Source organism: Crocodylus siamensis, chromosome 2 (assembly GCF_052110815.1).
Source record: "Crocodylus siamensis isolate JL-2025a chromosome 2, ASM5211081v1, whole genome shotgun sequence".
In the NCBI taxonomy this organism is placed as follows: domain Eukaryota; kingdom Metazoa; phylum Chordata; order Crocodylia; family Crocodylidae; genus Crocodylus; species Crocodylus siamensis.
Genome location: NC_143396.1, coordinates 209,124,918 through 209,143,253, shown reverse-complemented (window position 1 = coordinate 209,143,253; position 18,336 = coordinate 209,124,918). Strand labels below are relative to the sequence as shown.

The 18,336-nt window shown below is 46.4% G+C and overlaps 1 protein-coding gene across 3 annotated transcripts in view; it reads left to right on the top strand.

Moving 5' to 3' along the window:
• SHANK2 (SH3 and multiple ankyrin repeat domains 2) overlaps positions 1-18,336 on the top strand; it is a 736,911-nt gene that overhangs the window by 113,072 nt on the left and 605,503 nt on the right. For all 3 annotated transcript variants that reach the window (XM_090032909.1, XM_090032907.1, XM_090032908.1), the window contains exon 3: positions 6,883-7,111. In XM_090032909.1, coding sequence (XP_089889035.1) covers positions 6,908-7,111 — 204 coding nt within the window. In that variant the 5' untranslated portion in view covers positions 6,883-6,907. The remainder of the gene's footprint in view (positions 1-6,882; positions 7,112-18,336) is intronic.

Below are 18,336 nucleotides of genomic sequence, written 5' to 3'. Positions count from 1 at the left end.
GAAGTTCTGGGGCTAGGAAAGTTTAGACACTTACCACAGCCCTGGGGCTATGCTGTTTTAATCTCCTCCCCCACAACTCTGACTGGGTTATTTTCAATCTTATGATTATACCCCACGAACCTGGCACCCCTCCCTCTGGACTCATAAGCCTGCCCCTTGGACCCACCAGCCACCCCAATCCCATCAGCCCCTCCTGCCCCTTGACTCTACTTATCTCCAGCTGCTTGCATAAATACCTGCACACGGCAGAACCCAACTCAGGTTTATGTGGCTCAAAGCCTAACCTGAGATGGACAGGCCCATTCTTTGGGTAAATGTGACATTTGTTATTAAACCAACTAAATAGTCGGAAAAATTGTGTTTTGTAAGGTTTTGGGTACAAACACCCTTCTTGAGACAGAGGGAGATTCTACAGTTGTATTGTGCTCTCCTGGGTTTTGAACACTTGTTCACATGCATAGTTAGACGGTTCTTCCTAATCTCTTATTTAAATTTCTCCTGCGGAAGCTTAAGCCATTGCTTCTAGTCTTGGCCCCTGTGGTCACCGAGAAGCCCATCTGTTTTCTGCCTGTAATTACTTCTCAGGTAATTGAAGACTGTTACCAAATCCCCTCTCGGTCTTCTTTTCTCCGAGCTAAATAACCCAAGCTCTTTCAGCCTTCCCTTATAAGTCTTACCTCCCAGGCCCCAGTGTGGCCACTGATACATCCCCAGAATACAGGACAACCACTTGGTGAGGGGCGGGACCACCAGCCTCTTCAGCCAGTCACCAGTAAAAGCAGATCCACAGCCTTCTCAGCCGATCAATGCAAGGGGTGGGGTCACCAGGCTCCTTGGCTAGTCATCAGCAAGGGGTGGGGCCACCACAAAAACACTGCTATTCAGTAGGGCTGTGTGAAATTTCACAGAGTGCGTCATTTCCAAGTTGTTTTGATGCATTTTGAGTTTGAAACAGCAAAATTGAAATGAAACAAAAAGCTTTGAACCAGCTTCAGAACGAAATGAAGGCACTTGAAACATTTTGTAAGTTTCAAAACATTTTGAGTTTGAAAGCAGCCCAGTGGCAGGAGGCAGGGGAGATCCAAGGCTGTGCTCCAGCCAGCCCCACAGAGCTCAGCCTACTGGTGGGAGGCAGAGTGCAGCTCTGGCTCTCCCCTGCCTCCTGCCATTGGGATGAGCTGTGTGGGGCTGGTGGACCTGGTTGGAACGCAGCCCTGGCTCTCCCCCACCTCCAGCCACTGGGTTGCAGTCTGAGTGGCTCTGCCAGCCCCACAGAGCTTAGCCTGGTTGCAGGAGGTGGGGAGAGTGAGGCCTACTCTCTGAGTGACTTCACCAGCCCCACACAGCTCAGCCTGGCAGTGGGAGGCAGGGGAGAGTTGGGGCTGTGCTCCACCTTCCACCACCAGATTGAGCTCCTTGGGGCTGGCGGAGCTGGTTGGAGTGCAGCCCAGCAGCAGAAGGCAGGGAGAGCTAGGGCTGTGCTCCACCTCCCGCTGCCAGGCTGAGGTCCATGGGGCTGCTGGAGCTGGTCAGAGCATAGCCCGGTGGTGATAGGTGAGGGAGAGCCAGGGCTGTGCTCTGACTGGCTCCACCAGCCCCACGGAGCTCAACCTGCCCTCTCAGCACTGTTGGACTCCTCCCGGGGGCATAGGCCCCCAGATCTGTGTTCAGGATGACAGGAGGCTGTCGTTGCTGCCTGGGGCTACTGGCAGCACCAGTCTTCCTGGTGCTGGGTGCGGGTTGCTCACCACTCCCAGGCGGCAGCCTCCTGTCATCTTGAGCACAGATGTGAGGGCCTACGCCCCTGGGAGGAGTCCAGCATGGCCCTGCAGCCATCCCAGGGGTGCAGGCCCTGGATCTGTGCACCAAATGACAAGAGGCTGCCGCTGGTGGCAAGTGTCAGTAGTTTTGCTTTGAACAGTGTGAGGTGCAGCTTCCCAGACACCTCTGCATCTATCTCCTCTAAAACTTGGCAGGCTTCATGCCCTCAGAAGGGGTTACCATCCTTGTAATTTTCATGTGATACAGGAAAGAAATGACAAAGTTTTAGGCATTTCCATGATTCCCAATTATAGCCTATGAGTGAAACACTGAAATACGTTGAAACAGCAAAACATTTGCGTTGAAATGGAACAGCATTTTGAAACAAAATGATGAAACAAAACACTGTCCCTTCAAAATGGTGAAATGGATGTCAAAACAAAACGGTGCTGTTTTGCACAGCCCTAGTCCATGAACCCCATGCCAATGAACATGTGGTACCCTGTGAAATGAAGGAGAGCAAGTGCTAGGATCAGCAGCAAATTTGTAAGCCTCTGCAGTTATGTCAGCAGGGGGCCTCATCTCACTCCCTCTGCATTGTGGTTTCACATATCCCACAACTCTGCCATTCTCTCCAGACAGTCCAGCCTTGAAAGAACATGGCATAGCAGGTATGAGGCTTGAGCATCCCTTTCCTGGACTGGGACCTGGTCTCACTCCACTCCAACCCAGCTCTGCACATGGGAGCCAGGGGCAAAAACTGCACTTTTCCCCTCCCTGCTCCTCCCAAAAGCATTCAGCACAAACACTGGGCACCTGGGAATCTGCCCTGACCACACTGTGGTCAGAGCTGGGCTGAGTGGGGTTGGTTGGTGTTGGATGCCTGGGGTGGTGCAGCCAGCTGTCCGGTGGAGCCTTTCCTTCCTTCCCCAAGAGGTAGGTGGGTTTTCCTGTCCTGGAGGAGAAATAATGGCTTAATGAACTGGCCCAGCCACTAAGGACACTGGATGCCCCCTGCCCAATGCTCCTCCTCTCCACACAGCAGGACACCCCAGGGACTCACCAGGCTGCCCTGTGGGTGCAAAAACGGTGACAAAAGCCTCCTCCCAATCCCACTACAAATGCAGTGCTCCACCTGCCTATTCCCAAAGCTATTACCTTGTGCCAAGGCAATGCAATTTGAGTGTGTGTGTGTGCGTGTGTGCGCATGCACAGACCAACTGCTCTGCGCTAGCAGCTCAGCTAGCCCTGGGGTTTGGGCACACCTGTACATGCCCAGCCCAGGGTCAGCGAGCTTACAGATGCAACAATTGCAGTGCAGCCACGGCTTCTCACACAGTGCTGAAGAGAACAGAAAAATCACTTCACTTGATTTTCAAGTGAGACTCCTGAGGATATAACTCTGTATTCTCATGGCTTTTTTTTTTTTTTTTTTGCAACAAGATCACCCTTTGGACTTTTATTCTGTTTATGGTCTACTGCAAGGGTGGGCAAAATGTGGCCTATGGGCCAGATGTGGCCCGCCAGGCCATTCTGTCTGCCCACGGGGCCCCGAAAAGTTAGGAAAGTAATATTTATCTGCCCCTGGCTGCCTGCCATGTGGCCCTTGATGTCTTGTCAAAACTCAGTAAGCAGCCCTCCGCCTGAAATAATTGCCTGCTCCTGGAGAATCTACTGTAACCACCAGGTCCTTCAGTGCAGTACTGCAGCCTAATCAGTCATTCCCCAGTCTGGCAGTCTGTATTTGTGGAGGCAATTATTTCTGCCCAAGTGCAGGACCTTCCACTTGTCTTTGTTGAATCTCATCTTATTGATTGGAGACCATTTTCCAGGCTATCCAGGTCATTCTGGATCCTAACCCTACTCTGGAATCTCTGTAACTCTGTCCAGTTTGGTGTTGTCTGCACATTTACTAAGCATGCTTTTGATCCCATCATCCAAATCATTAATGAAGATATTAAACAATACTGGACTCAGGACAAACCCCTGGGATACCCTACTTGATACCTTCTCCCAACTAGAAATTGAGCCATTGATGATTGTTCATTGAGTATGGTGATCCAACCAGTTATCTATCCACCTTAAGGGATTCTCATACTTAATGAGAATGCCATGGGAGACAGTGTCAAAAGCATTGCTAAAGTCAGGGTGTATCACAGCCAGTTCTTTTCCCCTATCCACCGAGTCTGTCACATTATCATAAAAGGAAATCAGGTTGGCTGGGCAAGACATGCTCTTGGTGAATACATGCTGCCTGTTTCTGATCACCTTATTCTCCTCTAGCTGCTTCATAATACTGAGTCACAGTAAGTATTTCACATTGAGGTCCATGATCTTTCCAGGTGTCAGGTATCTGTCCATGATCTTTCCAGGTATCAAAGTCAAGCATACTTTGTGCTGCTGCTATATTTCCCTGGGGAATGCCCATGCCAAGTGTGCTTTGATGTGAGGGAGGTTACCTCAGGTGGGGTAGGGCAGGCTGGGGCCAGCAACTGTGCTAGCCCCAGCAGCCTTACCTGGGGTCCTGGAGGCCTCTCAGGGCTGCAGCTGCATCAGGAAGCCTGGCTAGCAGCTGGAGCATGGCTCCAGCTGGTCAGGCTCCAGTTTTGGCCAGTGCATGCTGCCACTATGTGCCCCACCCCACTTTTTTTGGCATGGGATTTTTTGACCTCAGGATCTCCTGGGGTCAAAACCCTCTCTGTGCTGCAAGATAGCAGTGCAAGGAATGCCTGAATGTGCAGTTCGTGCTGTACACAGGTCTGTGGCACCACATACCACACATCCACATTCTCCTGGCCTTTAAGTCCTCTGGGACCTCACTCAAACTCCATAACCTCTCAGATAGGATAGCCAATGGCTCTGAAATTGTTTCAGCCAATTCCTTGAGTACCTTAGGGTGCATTCCATCTGGCCCTGCCAACTTGAAAGTATCTTACTTCTCTAAGACCCCTGCCAGATGTGCAGGTAAAGGCATGATGGGACCTGATACATGATCCACACAATTGCACTCCCTGCCATACAACACATGCATAGCAGGAGGTGTGACTGTGGGATCGAGCATCAGATCCCATCATGCCTTATTGCTGGTGCCACCAGCAAGTAGGAAACTCCCAGGTCTGGGATCCCCTTCAGCTCATGGGGCTCCCAGGGGTGAGGGTGCACCATCCTGGATCAGCTGATAAGGGTCTCAGCTGCAGGAGCACATGGTGCACCCTTTGGCTAGGAACCCAATCAGCTTTGGGCTCCCAGCCTAGGAGGCTGTGACAGGAGTATCAATATTGGAGCCTTTCTGGGAGTGGCTCCGTCCTCCTGTAATGGACCAACTGCCTGCTTACTCTCCTGCCATGCCTTGATCTTATTTAATTAGAAGATGGTTGTAATCAGCAGGAGGCTGCCCATTTTCCCACGCCCCAGTGACAGGGGCGCTACCTGTGGCTCCTTTTCCTCCCCTACACCGCAGCCCAAGCCTCGCAGATGGAGTTGACGTGTTTTAACCTGGGCCTTGTTGTTTTCTGGCCCTCCTCTTTGCTCCTAGGACTCCGCACTGCCCCCTCTCTCGCTCGCTCTGGGCCTCGCTGCCCCTTCTATCTCTCGCTCTGGGGCTCCCCACTGCCCCCTAGCTCCGGGGCTTCTCACCAACCCCCCTAGCTCCGGGGCTCCCCACTGCCCCCTCTCGCTCCGGGGCCTCTGGGCTGGGGCCAATGCACCCCCTAATAATGCTGCGCCCTCTCCGGCACCAGGAGGCCCCACGCTACCGTGGAGCTCCTATGAGGCCTCCTCCACCCCTAATAGCCTCTCCCGGTCCTCCAGTCAAAACAGTAAACATAAAACATAAAGCCCCTGGGCTACAACATAAAAACTAGACCGTCCAGTCGAGCAAAAATCTACTCCCTACTAGAGAGCAAGGGAGCGGGGGAAGGAGGGCTCCACCAACCTCAGCAGTGACCAGGGGATGCTCTCATGGCCAGAGTCCTCCCCTCTGTCTGAGCTGAGTCTCTACTCCCATGGCTGCTGGAGAAGGACTGGCCTCCTACCTGGGCTTAAGAAGGGATAAGCCCTGCCCCTTCCTGGTCAGCTGGTTTTACCAGTTGCCCCGGCAACCAGCACCTGCGCAGCCCTAGTGACTGGCAGCTGAGCCTCCCCCTTTCTGCCACTAGGGGTCTCCCCAGAGCAGTCTCTGCTCTCAGGCTCAGGGCACCTGAGTGCACTGCGACAGAGGCATATGATGCATCCTCTTTAGTTGGGAGCCCAGACCTAGTGGGGCTCCCAGCTGCAAGAGCATATGGTGCACCCTTGTGCTGGGAACCTTATCAGCTGACAGGCATCCCAGCCATGGGGGTACACCTGACCACACATGTAAGATAGGAACCAGCCACAAAGTTACTACACATTATTTTGTGGAATAGCTTTGTGGCTTATTTCTTGTTTCAGGACACCATTAATTGTTTTTTGTGTGGGGGGGTTACAACTTAAGACATGATTCACTTGTTAATCGTGTCTTAAGCATAATATGTGGCAGGAGCCTAAGTAAACACCAACCTGTTCTTCTCCTGATTTAGGCTGTTTGTCTCCTTCCCTATCTTTGCTGTCAACTGCACTTGGCTTCTGGTAACTGCCCCTGTTTGTGAAGACTGAAGTAAAAAAGGCATTAAATACTTCAGTCTTCTCTGTGTCATCCATAAGTAGGTCGCCTTCTGCATTCTGTAAGGGATCTATGGTTTCCATGGTCTTCCTCTTACTTTTGACATACTTGTAGAATCCCTTTTTATTGCCTTTTATGTCTGTTGCCCACTGCATCTTAATTTGTGCCTTGGCCTTCCTAATCTTCTCTCTGCATACCCATACAGTTTGTTCTGGCTCCTTTTGAAGATTGGGTGTGGCATGGGAGGAAGGTTATCTCTTTCCCCTTTCTGCTTTCTTTAATAAATCGGTAACTACATTTATTTCCATTGCAGTCTTCCAGGTCATATTAGTGGGGCAAGGGAATGAGAGAAAGATAAAATAGATGACTTTATTGTTAAGTAGCTTTTCCTTTAAAAAAGCAAAACACAGAATTCCAAACTGAACAATGTTTGAAACTTTACTTCTAATTTTTTTTTGTCTTGTGTTTTCTGTTGCTAGCTACGTATGGTAAGAAAAACTGAACATGCCTCGCAGTCCAACATCAAGTGAAGATGAGATGGCCCAAAGCTTTTCAGACTATTCTGTTGAATCTGAATCAGACAGCTCCAAAGAAGAAACTATTTATGATACTATTAAGGCTACAGCAGAAAAACCAACCAGCAGAATGGAAGATAATCAGAGCAACACATTAGTGATACGGATAATAATACCTGACCTACAGCAAACGGTAAGGAAATTGCATTAAAAGTCTTTTTAATATTGGGCTAGATCCTCAACCAGGATAAAATTATATTTTGAAATATATATAATATATATTTTGAGTTTTCAGAGAACAGGGAGGCTGCTCTGACACATCGTAATTCCAGCACATCAAAGTGCACTCAGTTAATCACTGAAATTAAAAATGTATTAACAAATATCAGCCAACCAGCCAAAGAATTTAAAATAGTCTGACTAATCTTTATTTCTTTTCATGGCTCTGGGTTTAGTTACCTTTTTTTGCTTATAATTCTACCAATTCCCCTGTGGCCTACAAAGTAGCAGAATACATGAAGACACAAAAACCAGGTTTTTTAAAAACAAAGAAACCAGATTTTTCTCATATATCTGTGGGTGTGTCTACACATGCATTTGATCTGAGATCAGTTTACTTGCATGTAAACTACTCATGAGTAAACATTCGCGGGTAGGCATCTACACATGCAGGGAAGCATCCTTATCTCCCAACCCAAGCTCTAGGGTTGTGGGGCCCAGACTGAGAGATCCTTACCTTCCAGAACAGGCTCTGTGATTACAGAGCTGGCACTGAGAGATCCTTTTTCTGCTGCTCGAGTCCTTTGGTTGTGGAGCCCAGAGTGGGAGCTCCTTCTCTTCCAGTGCCAGCTCCATAATCATGAGGCCAGCACTTGGAGAAAAGAATCTCCCCACCTGGATCCTGTGACTGCAGGGTTTTGAATGGGAGATGAGGATTTCCCAGCCCCAACCCCATGATCTCGAAGCATGGGACATTGTCCCTGCATCCTGGCAACAGGCAGCTCCTGGGGGCAGGGAGCAATCTCCTGAGCATATTTGCTCATGGTCAGGAGTCTACACATGCGCTACTGCGCAGTTACTAATCACGAGTAAATTTGCTACTTGAATTTGCAGGTAGCAAATTTATTTGTTATTAGAGCCAATTATTGCACAGGAAACATCTGCGCATGTAGAGGTAGACACTTACTGCACAGTAATTAGCTCTACTGCTCAGTAAAGAATCTTGTATAGACGCATCCTGTAGGAAGCTGAAAAGTCAAAAGCCCAACTTCACCTTCCTCACTGCCTTTTACAGAATCTGCCAATGGCATATTCCCTGTGACTGAACCTAGAATAGGTACAAAAAGAGAAAAGACAAATGTAATGAAAGCTCGTTTTCAGTTTGAAAAGAAGGGCCTTTCTACAGCCAGGGAGGGATGGACTACAAGAAGTATCATAAGGTATGTCTGTACGGAACATGATCAAGTCATCATGGAGAGCTTACCTCTGCCTGTACCGGAATCAGAAGTAACAAAGCCAACTATGTAGGATGAAGAAGGAGATCGTGGGAGAGGAAGGGAAATTTTCCTCATGGTTGCAGTAAGGCATGCTTCAGACTTTTGCTTGAATTTTCATAGATTTCATAGGCATAGGTTTCATAGACATTTGGGCTGGAAGGGACGCCGGAGGATCATCGAGTCCAGCCCCCCACCCAGGGGCAGGAAGTCAGCAGGGATCATAGGATCCCAGCAAGATAAGCATCCAGAAGAGTTTTGAAGGTGTTCAAAGTGGGCACTTGAACCACCTCAGGTGGCAGTCTGTTCCAAACCTTGGGGGCTCGGACAGTGAAGAAGTTCTTTCTTATGTCCAGCCTGAACCGGTCACAGTGGAGTTTGTGACCATTCGATCTTGTTATCCCTTGGGGAGGGGTCTGGTGAACAGTCGTTCCCTCAGATCCTGATGAGCACCCCTGATAAACTTATAGGTGGCCACCAGATCACCTCTGAGCTTGTGCTTTTCCAGGCTAAAGAGCCCCATTGCTCTCAGCCTCTCATTATAAGGTCTGTTTTCCTGGCCTCTGATCATGTGCATGGCTCTCTTCTGCACCCTCTCAAGCTTCTCCACATCCTTTTTGAATTTTGGAGCCCAAAACTGGACGCAGTACTCCAGCTGCAGCTTCACCAAGGCCGGGTACAATGGGAGAATGACGTCCCGGGATCTGCTTGAGAAGCATCTATGGATGCAAGCTGGTGTTTTGCTCACTTTACTAGCCGCAGCATCACACAGAAGGCTCATGTTCATCTTGTGGTCAACCATGACCCCTAAGTCCCTTTCTTCTGTAGAGCTAACCAGCGTAGCACTACCGAGCCTATATGCATGGTGCAGGTTTTTCCTCCCCAGGTGGAGAACCTTGCATTTTTCGGTGTTGAATACCATCAGGTTCTCGTCCGCCCATCTCATGAGTCTGTCCAGATTCGCCTGGATCACCCTCCTGTCCTCAGGTGTGGATGCTTTACCCCAGAGTTTGGTATTGTCGGCGAACTTGGCCAGTCCACTTCTGACACCAGTGTCCACATCATTGATGTAGATGTTAAACAGTATATGCTCTAGGGCAGAGTCTTGTGGTCACAGTGCACCAAGGCGATTGGCTCCTGTTGACCACCACCCTCTGAGTCCTACTGTAGAGCCAGTTCCCCAGTCAGTGGATCGTGGTGATGTCAAGGCCGCAGTTAGCCAGTTTAACCAAGAGGTGATCGTGGGATACCAGATAGAAGGCTTTTTAAAAGTCGAAGTATATGACGTCAATCTCTACCCCTTTGTCCAGGTGATAAGTCACCTGGTCATAAAAGGAAATGAGATTGGTCAAGCAAGACCTACCCACAACAAACCCATGGCGGGTATCCCTCAGGATATTGCCTTCAGCTAGCCTGTTAAGGATGGCCTCCTTGATAATCTTTTCCAGGACTTTCCCCAGGATAGAGGTCAGGCTGATGGGCCTGTAGTTTGCTGGATCTACTTTCCTCCCTTTCTTGAAGATAGGCACAACATTGGCCCTCTTTCAATCATTGGGCACTTCACCAGAGTGCCAAGAACTCTCAAAGATCCGTTTTTGACTAAAAGTAGTACTGTTCTGTTTGACTTTTAAAGGGTACCAAAAGTAAAAGTATATACTTTTCTGGCTTAAAGTCTTCCATCTTGATATGACTTCTGCAGATCTACCATTTTGAAATAAATGGCGGATCTTAATCAATATTAAGCTGAATTATTTTTGCACCATATTAATACTAGGGCATTGTATCTAGGGCTCCACTAGATTTTTTCAGCATGAGAATTCAGGCCCTGGGCCTAGTTCTGGTTTACACAGTCAGAATCCTGAACCTGGGCACAGTCCCATTGTCTCTCACACTTAAATATTGTTTAAATTAAATAAGTCTGGACCAAGAATAGATTTTGTAAATGTAGGCCATCTTGCTGCCTCAGTAGAACTACTTTACCTACAAAAATTCTATGCAGGGGAATAATGGAAAGCAGGCTATTGTGCTTTGTCAGCAGGCTATTGTGCTTTGTTTAGTAATGACATTTCAAAAGGTTGTTTAGTAGTGACATTTCATCGTGATTTAAAGGTGCTGATGAGCTCCCACAGCATTTCCCTACTTGTAAGCAGTTGTCATAGATTTAATATAACTATTTTCATTTTTTTCCTCACCTTTTCTACTTCCTGCTTAGCAAATACATGTAGCATAGCTGAAGGATTTGAATTCCATTCATAACTATCCTTTGTTGTTAGAAAAAAAGAGAAAGAGGTACTAGTTGCGTTGAAGAGCTTTCAACTTCTGAATTATTTCTTAAATTCTAATATTAATGCTCTTCCACTACACTTTATACTTCTATTTATTCTTATCTCAAAACACTTTATGAACATCAGTGGGCCAGATTCTGCCTTCAACTATTTCATATTAAAGTATAATTGTCCCAAAATTGTCCCTAAACTAACCTTTTCAAGTAGATTAAAATAACATTTTGGCAGAAAGAATCTGTTTTCTCCAAAAATTTGGCTTATTTTTTAAGAAAACTGAAAACATTAAAACTATTGTTTGGGTTTTCACTTTTTACAAAAATAAAATCTTACCAATGTTCATCAAAATTTTCCAGCTTTATCAGTAGCTCTCTAACAGAATGCTCAATGTATAACACTTGTTTAATGTAAACTGAACAGTAAACAGAGAGCAGTGGCTCTGGGGTAAGCAGCTCAGGTGTGGATCTGCCTAGAAGAGGAGAGGCTGATTGCTTTTTATAAGGCTCAACCTCTCAGTTACCTAAAACTTGAGTGAAGTAGCGCCTCCTGATGGATTTTATGGGACATTTGCCTAATGTCTGGTGTGTGTTTGAGAGTGTCCCTCCCCTCTACCCTGGGGTGTGTGATTCCTTTTTCTTTTCTCTTTTCTTCCTTTTCCTCCCACTCCTCTTTCCCATCCCCATTCTCCCTCCTAGAGTGACTGAGTGACAGGGCTTGCTCTGGGTGGGGCTGGTTTAGGTAATTGAGAGGTTGAGCCTTATAAAAAGGCAGCCCCTAGCAGACTGTGGGGACAGCAAAAAGAGAAGGAGTTTGCTTAGGGAGTTTACCCTAGGAGGGAGCCAGGAAGAAAGAGACTGTGCCTGTGCATGTGTGTGTGGGTCGGAGCTTGGGCAAGCACCCTGGTGCAGGTTTCATAGTTGTTAGGGTCTTAAACGGACCTCAATAGATCATTGAGTCTGACCCCCTGCCCTGGACAGGAAAAAGTGCTGGGGTCATAGTTTCATAGTTAGTAGGGTCAGAAGGGACCTGAGCAGATCATCAAGTCCGACCGCCTGCCATGGCAGGAAAGAGTACTGGGGTCAAACAACCCCAGCAAGGTGATTGTCTAGCCTTGTCTTAAAGACCCCCAGGGTAGGAGCCAGCACCACTTCTCATGGAAGTTGGTTCCAGATCCTAGCCGCCCTGACAGTGAAGTAGTGCCTCCTGATGGGTCTTATGGAGTCAGCTGGGTGCTTGTCCATTCTCCTCTTAAAGACCCCCAAGGTATGGGATAGCACCACCTCCCTTGGAAGCCCATTCCAAATTCTGGCAACCCTTGCCATAAAGTTCTTTCTGATGTCCAACCTAAACCTGCTCTCTGCCAGTGGCCAGTTCTTGCGGTGTTTCTTTTTTCTCTCTCTTTGCCCCCCCCTTTATTTTATCCTTACAACATAGGTGTACTCCAGGAAGCAAAGGAGGCAGAAATGGAGTCTGGATCAGCTACTGTGACCTGCGTGGGGTCCCAAGAGGGTCAAGAGCACTTCATCTGCACCAAGTGTAAGCTGGTGTCTGCCCTGAAGGAGAAGATGCAGAGATTTGAACCACAGGAATCCATGCTGCATTAAATCTGGGACCAGGAATATTACTTGGATTAGAGTTATGAGAGGCTGGTACTAGAGAGGCCAAAGGGCAGTGACAAGTGGCAGCATGTGACTACTCAAAGAAGGAGGGCCCCCAGAATTGAAGAGGAACCAGTTGAAGTCAGCAACTGCTTTCTAGCACCCTGCAATGGAACTGCTGAGGCAGAGGAGAGGGCATCTGCAGGCATGAGGCAGAGGAGGCAGCAGCTTAGAGAGTAGAAAGTGCAAAACCCCAAGAACAGGGGCTCCAGGACCACTGCACGAAGAAGGAAAAGAAGAGTGGTGGTGGTTGGTGACTCCTTTCTGTGTGGAATGCAGGCACCAATTTGCTGTCAAAATGTAGGGCCCAGGAGATGCACTGCCTGCCTGGAGCCAAATTCAGGACATCACAGAGCATCTCTGAGAACTCATCCATCCTTTGGACCATTACCCCTTCTTGCTTCTCCATGTAGGTACCAACAGTACTACCAGGAATGACACTGACCAGATCAGAGGTGACTATAAGGCTCTTGGCAAGAGGATTAGGAAGCTTGGAGCACAAGTGGTATTCTTATTGACGCTTCCTGGGGAAGGCAGGGGTCCAGGCACAGACTGTCATATCCTGGAAATGAATACACAGCTGAGTTGGTGATGTCGATGCAAAGGCTTCAGCTTCTTCGACAGTGGGCGGATGTTCTTGGTGGGAAGGGCTGCCATCAAAAGGCTAGCAGCCCTCTAGTAAGCAATGGGATCCCTCCAGCAAGAATGGGGAACAGCATCTTTGGGTGTTGCCTGGCCAACCTAGTAAGGAGGGCTTTAAACAACCCACCATGGGGGATGGTGATCAAAACCCTCCAGCAACAGAGTACACAGTCCAGAGGGGAAAGGACTCAAAGAAGCAACTTAACTCTGGGAAGGCACCAGAGGGCTACAGGACTGCAACAAGTGGCTCAAAAGGGAAGTGAGGAGGTCAAAATGCAAAATACATCCAACACACATATACAAATGTGAGAAGTATGGGGAATAAACAAGATACACTGGAAGCTGGAGCCTGTGAAAAGAACCATGATCTGATAGGCATAACTGGGACCTTGTGGGACAGCTCTTATGACAGGAATGTGAACATCAAGGGTTACATTCTGTTTCAGAAGGACAGAGTTGGGGGAAAAGATGGTGGTGTTGCCTTGTATATCAAAAACACATACACTTGTTCCCTGGTTCAGGAGGAAGAAGACAGCAAAACAGAGTGCATTTGGGTAAAGACAAAAGGTGAAAGACATGGCATCAATATAATGGTGGAGATTTGTTATATGTCACCTAATCAGGAAGAGGAGGTGGATGAGATGCTCTTCAAGGAGGTGACAATTCTTGGAAGAAGATTTGGGAGTCTTCATAGACCACAGACTCAGTATGAATTTGCAGAGTGATGCAGCTGCACTAAAGGCAAATGCCGTTATGGGTGCATCAATGAAAAGCATGACATGCAAGACACATGAGGTGATAGTGCCTCTCTACTCAGCACTGGCTAGGCCACATTTGGAGTACTGTGTGCCGTTCTGGGCTCTACATTTCCAAAAAGGATGTTAAGAATTTAGAGAGCCTCCAGAGGTTGGCAACAAAGATGACTGAGGGCTTGGAAGGCAAGTCGTATGAGGACAGGCTGAAGGAGCAAGGCATGTTCAGCTTGTGGAAAAGGCACTTAGGAGTGGACATGATAGCAGTCTTCAAATACTTGAAGGGCTTGCATAAAGGAAAAGGGAAAGCACCTTTTGTCTCTTGCTGAAGAGAGGACATGGAGCAATGGCTTCAAGTTGCAGCAAAGTAAATGTAGATTAGATATCCAGAAAAATGTCTTCATTATTAGAACAGTGAGGCAGTGGAATAGACTTCCTAGGGAAGTTGTGGACACTTCATTGCTGGAGGTGTTCGAGAAGAGGTCGGACAGCCACTGGTCAGGGATGATCTAGGTGTAGCTATGCCTATTTTCTACCCTGGGTATTTCCCATGCTTCTGGGCTTTTTTGGTTCCTTCCTTCTGACCCCCCCCCCCCTTTCTTCTATATCTGTCACAGTATTTTTAAGCCTCATGAGAGGCAGTGGGTGTTGGCTACAGCTAAGGTTGGGGACTTCAACTGGGGTGTGGCAATTTTCCTGATAGAAGAAAAGCCAGAGGTTCTTGGCTTGTGGGTCTTGCTCTTCTGCTCAGGGTCAGGCTAATCAGCATATTTGGGGGCAGGAAGGAATATTACCCCATAGTCAGGTTGGTATGGACTGTGGGGGTTTTTGCCTTTCTCTGTAGTGGGGGAGGGGGTGCCCTCTCCCCATGACCTCTTAAACATATATTAACAACGTTTTATAGAAGCAAGACATGGGCTGCCATGGTTGCCCTGCTTTACCTGTGGCAGGTTAGGGTGTTAGGTCTATGTTGTGTCAGGGTTGAGGGTACTCTTACGCAGTTTGGATTATGGTTGTGTGGGATGGTTTGGATAGAGCTGGTCCTGCTTCAGGCAGGGGGTTGGACTAGATGACTTCTGGAAGTCCCTTCCAGCCCAACTTCTTATGACTATGATTATGATGTGACATAGCATTATGGATTCCTTTTTACAGGCATGAATACTGAGGCACAGGGCAGTTAAATGAATTGCCGTAAGTCACATTGAAAGCCTATGGTAGCGTCAAGGGAAAATCTCAGCTCTCCAATATGCTGTATTTTTGCTACAAACTAAAGCCAAAATTCTCCCCTACTCCCTATGTAATTATAATTAACAGAAAAGATGCTTTAAAATTAGACTGCTTAATCAAAGAAGCATGAAATTACATCAGATTACTTTAATGTTTTTGTTTTTGACTGTCATTTAGAATTCACGGTTATGAATATTTTTTTTATTTATGCCAAATTTAGGACTTTGGGTAAATGGCTGATTATTTTTTAGGAACAAAGGCTTGTCATCCTACATTGATTGTGTTCTACATCACTTATTTCATTGTAGATATAAAATCAAGCACTGACCATCATAATAGAGAGTGTGCTACCGTAGGAAAACTGGTACTTATCACCAGTGATGTGAACTTTACCTTGCTGCACTTTTAATTTGACCTGAAACCGGGGCATGTTTTGTCAACTGAAACAGTATAAATATTATAAATCGTGTAAATGTTAACCAAACTCATTGAAGCTTATAAATAGATGTATTTTTCAATTGCTACAATAATTCTCTATCTATTCTTTGTATAGTTGTTTGCATGAATAGAGGGTTGTTTTTTATCTTGCCTCTGTTCTCTCTCTTACTTTATGTATAGATTGTCCTTTAGTGCTTGTGGAAAGCAGGGGAACTAAGACCCCCTATAGTGCTACAGGTCACTCTGCACATGGTACATGTTGTGCTATAAAATGTAGCACTAAAGAGAAGACTGTGTTTCATTCTTAAACACTTTTGTAGCACTTCTGCCATTTTTGCAGCACTACAGGGGGACACACATGTCTTGCCTTGACTTTTGTATAACTACAAAGGCATTTTTAGCACTACAAATGTAATACCTGTCCACTGCCTAACTTGGTCATATTTTACTTTCTGCTTATTTTAGAGGTAGCTATTTTATGACAAAAAGCAGAATGCAAAAGCCACATTCTATCAAAAGGAAATTTGCAAAGAGCCTTCCTCAACCCTTTCTATATAGAAGCTGGCCACAACTGTAGTCTGTCTGTATTTGTATTGTCTAGCATAATGAGGTATTACCTCATCATGATCCCTCTAGATAACTACTGCAGTAGGACAGTACTGGGTGCAGACAGAAGTGTAGCTCCCAACTGTAACTCAGAATGATTTCTGCAAAGCATTCTGAGTTAGTGTTACTGCAGACAAACAGACCTTCACTGTTGGTTCCAGGGGGGAGGGAAATCTAGCTGGGGTTGGGAGCCTACAAGCAGGTTCCCATAGCAATGTCCATGGCTTTCTGCCAGTGCTTGCTGTCTTCAGAACGGGCGGGGAGAAAGGCAATGGAAGGAGTTTGTTCTTGGGGCTCCCCAGCCAGTACTGAAGGGTGCAGTTGGTGAACTGGAGCCCTACCCCACCTTGGGGGGCTCCAATACACTTGGTCCACCCTCCAAGGCTGGGAAATCTGTCGACACAAGTTACAGAAGGGGCCACATTTTGAAACATCTTCATTTGATACTTTATGCAACGGAGGGTCAGATTTTCACCCGATCGGCCATTTCTGAAGCTGTCTGCAACTGTGCACTTGTGTTTGGTCACAGCTGTAAACTGCTTTCTGTAGCCAGATCGGGTGAAAATTGTCATTTCTGTCTGTCCCCTTAATAGTTGCAGTTCCTGGGCTCACTTGATTGTGGAAATTGTTCCCTGCTACTGCCCAGTTGTGCAAATCATCATAGAGAGTGTGGAGAAATTAGGTTAAAGCTCTTCCCACTAATGTTGACAGGAGTGAAAGGGCAGTTTTCCCTATAGATTTCAGGGCCCCAGTAATTGCCACGCACTATATCTCTCAACATGACACCCCAAATATGTCCAGAGCTTTCCTCTGATTCTAGTGGTGATGAGCTACTGGTTGGTAATTTCTTGGTTTTCTTCAGCTGGGAAATCTTTTCTTTCAGTGCCCAAAATCTTTCTTAGGCAGCTGTTTACAAAAGCTGCTGGTTTCCTGTCTAACATGTTGGTTGACTTAGAGCTCTCTCAGCAGCCATACATTAGTACTGAGGTTACATTTGGGCTAACAATCCTCAGCTTTGTTCTGGTGCTGTGCATCACTTGATTTCCGTATGAGAAGTTTAATGAATGGCATTTCTTTTTCTGGATGTCACTTAGATCTCCACTGGCCAGTATGGGACTTCATTGATGTTTTTGGCTTTTAATGTGATGCTGCTGCTTCATGTCTGGGTTTCAGAGTTGTTTGTTTTGGCATAACTGAATTGGAGCCCTGATTCACCTGCTGTTTTTGCCAGATTGTGTCTCTTTGTTAACAGCTTTTCAAAGGTGTCATTAAGTCAAGCAATCAGTAGTAATCTATATCCTCTAGACAGTTATTACCCTCCAACTATCCTATATTACCTGTTTTGTTGCTTATACCCTTATTTTTTAATTCAGTTATAGCAGTGCCAAACAGTGGGACAGAATGAATGCAGCTGTGTCTCAAGTCAGTGCCCTTGTTGATATCTATTTGTTCATTACTGAAGGAATGCAAAAATCTAAAACTCTTGGTTCAGAAATGATACCTTTTATTAAACCAACTAGGAAAATGCAAATACATTCTCATTTTTTGCAAGCTTTCGGGCTCAAAGAACCTTTGCCAGGCTCTAGGAAAATTAAAGATGGTAAAAATTCCCTGTAGTAGGAAATAAACTTAATTTTTGCACATAAGGAGTTGGAGATGGAAAATCTGTCCCTCTGGGTCCATGAGTGAGTCAGACTGGAAGATAGGTGTAGGTCTATTCAATTTCTATTATATTGGCTTTTAACTGCTTGGTAAATAGTTCAATGTTGTTCCATCCAACAGCTCTAGCTCAATTGCAAGTTCTTTGACATATTTAACTGATCTTTCTTTGCATTGCTTTCTCCTGCTCTGCTGGCTTTCTTTTGCTCTCTTACTCTTTTCAATACTTTATTGGTCTTAACATTGAGGAGTTTTTCTTTCTGTGTTCCATACTCCTTGGTTTATCCAATTCCTGTTCTGTCTTTGTTGATATTCATCTCTGGCTGCTATAATCTGAATCACATTGTTTCTGATGGAATTTTTCTTGAATTTCAGCCAGCATGTCACCTTTCTGGCTTCTGACAATGGCTCAAAATTGCTTCTCAGTTTGATCTGGAATTTCTTATGATAATCTTTTGTATTTAGTTTTGTACTAATAATTTCCTTTGCCAGTTTCTGCCTAAGATAGATCTGTGTCCATTATATATTCAATTTGGTAATGCCAAGATTGTTTGCTGCTGACATCTGTTGCCTAGTAAGTCATTGCATTTTGGACAGAGCACCCAAACCTTGACTTGAAGCAGATGTAAGCAATCTGATGTTTTTGTTTTGCCATCTGTCA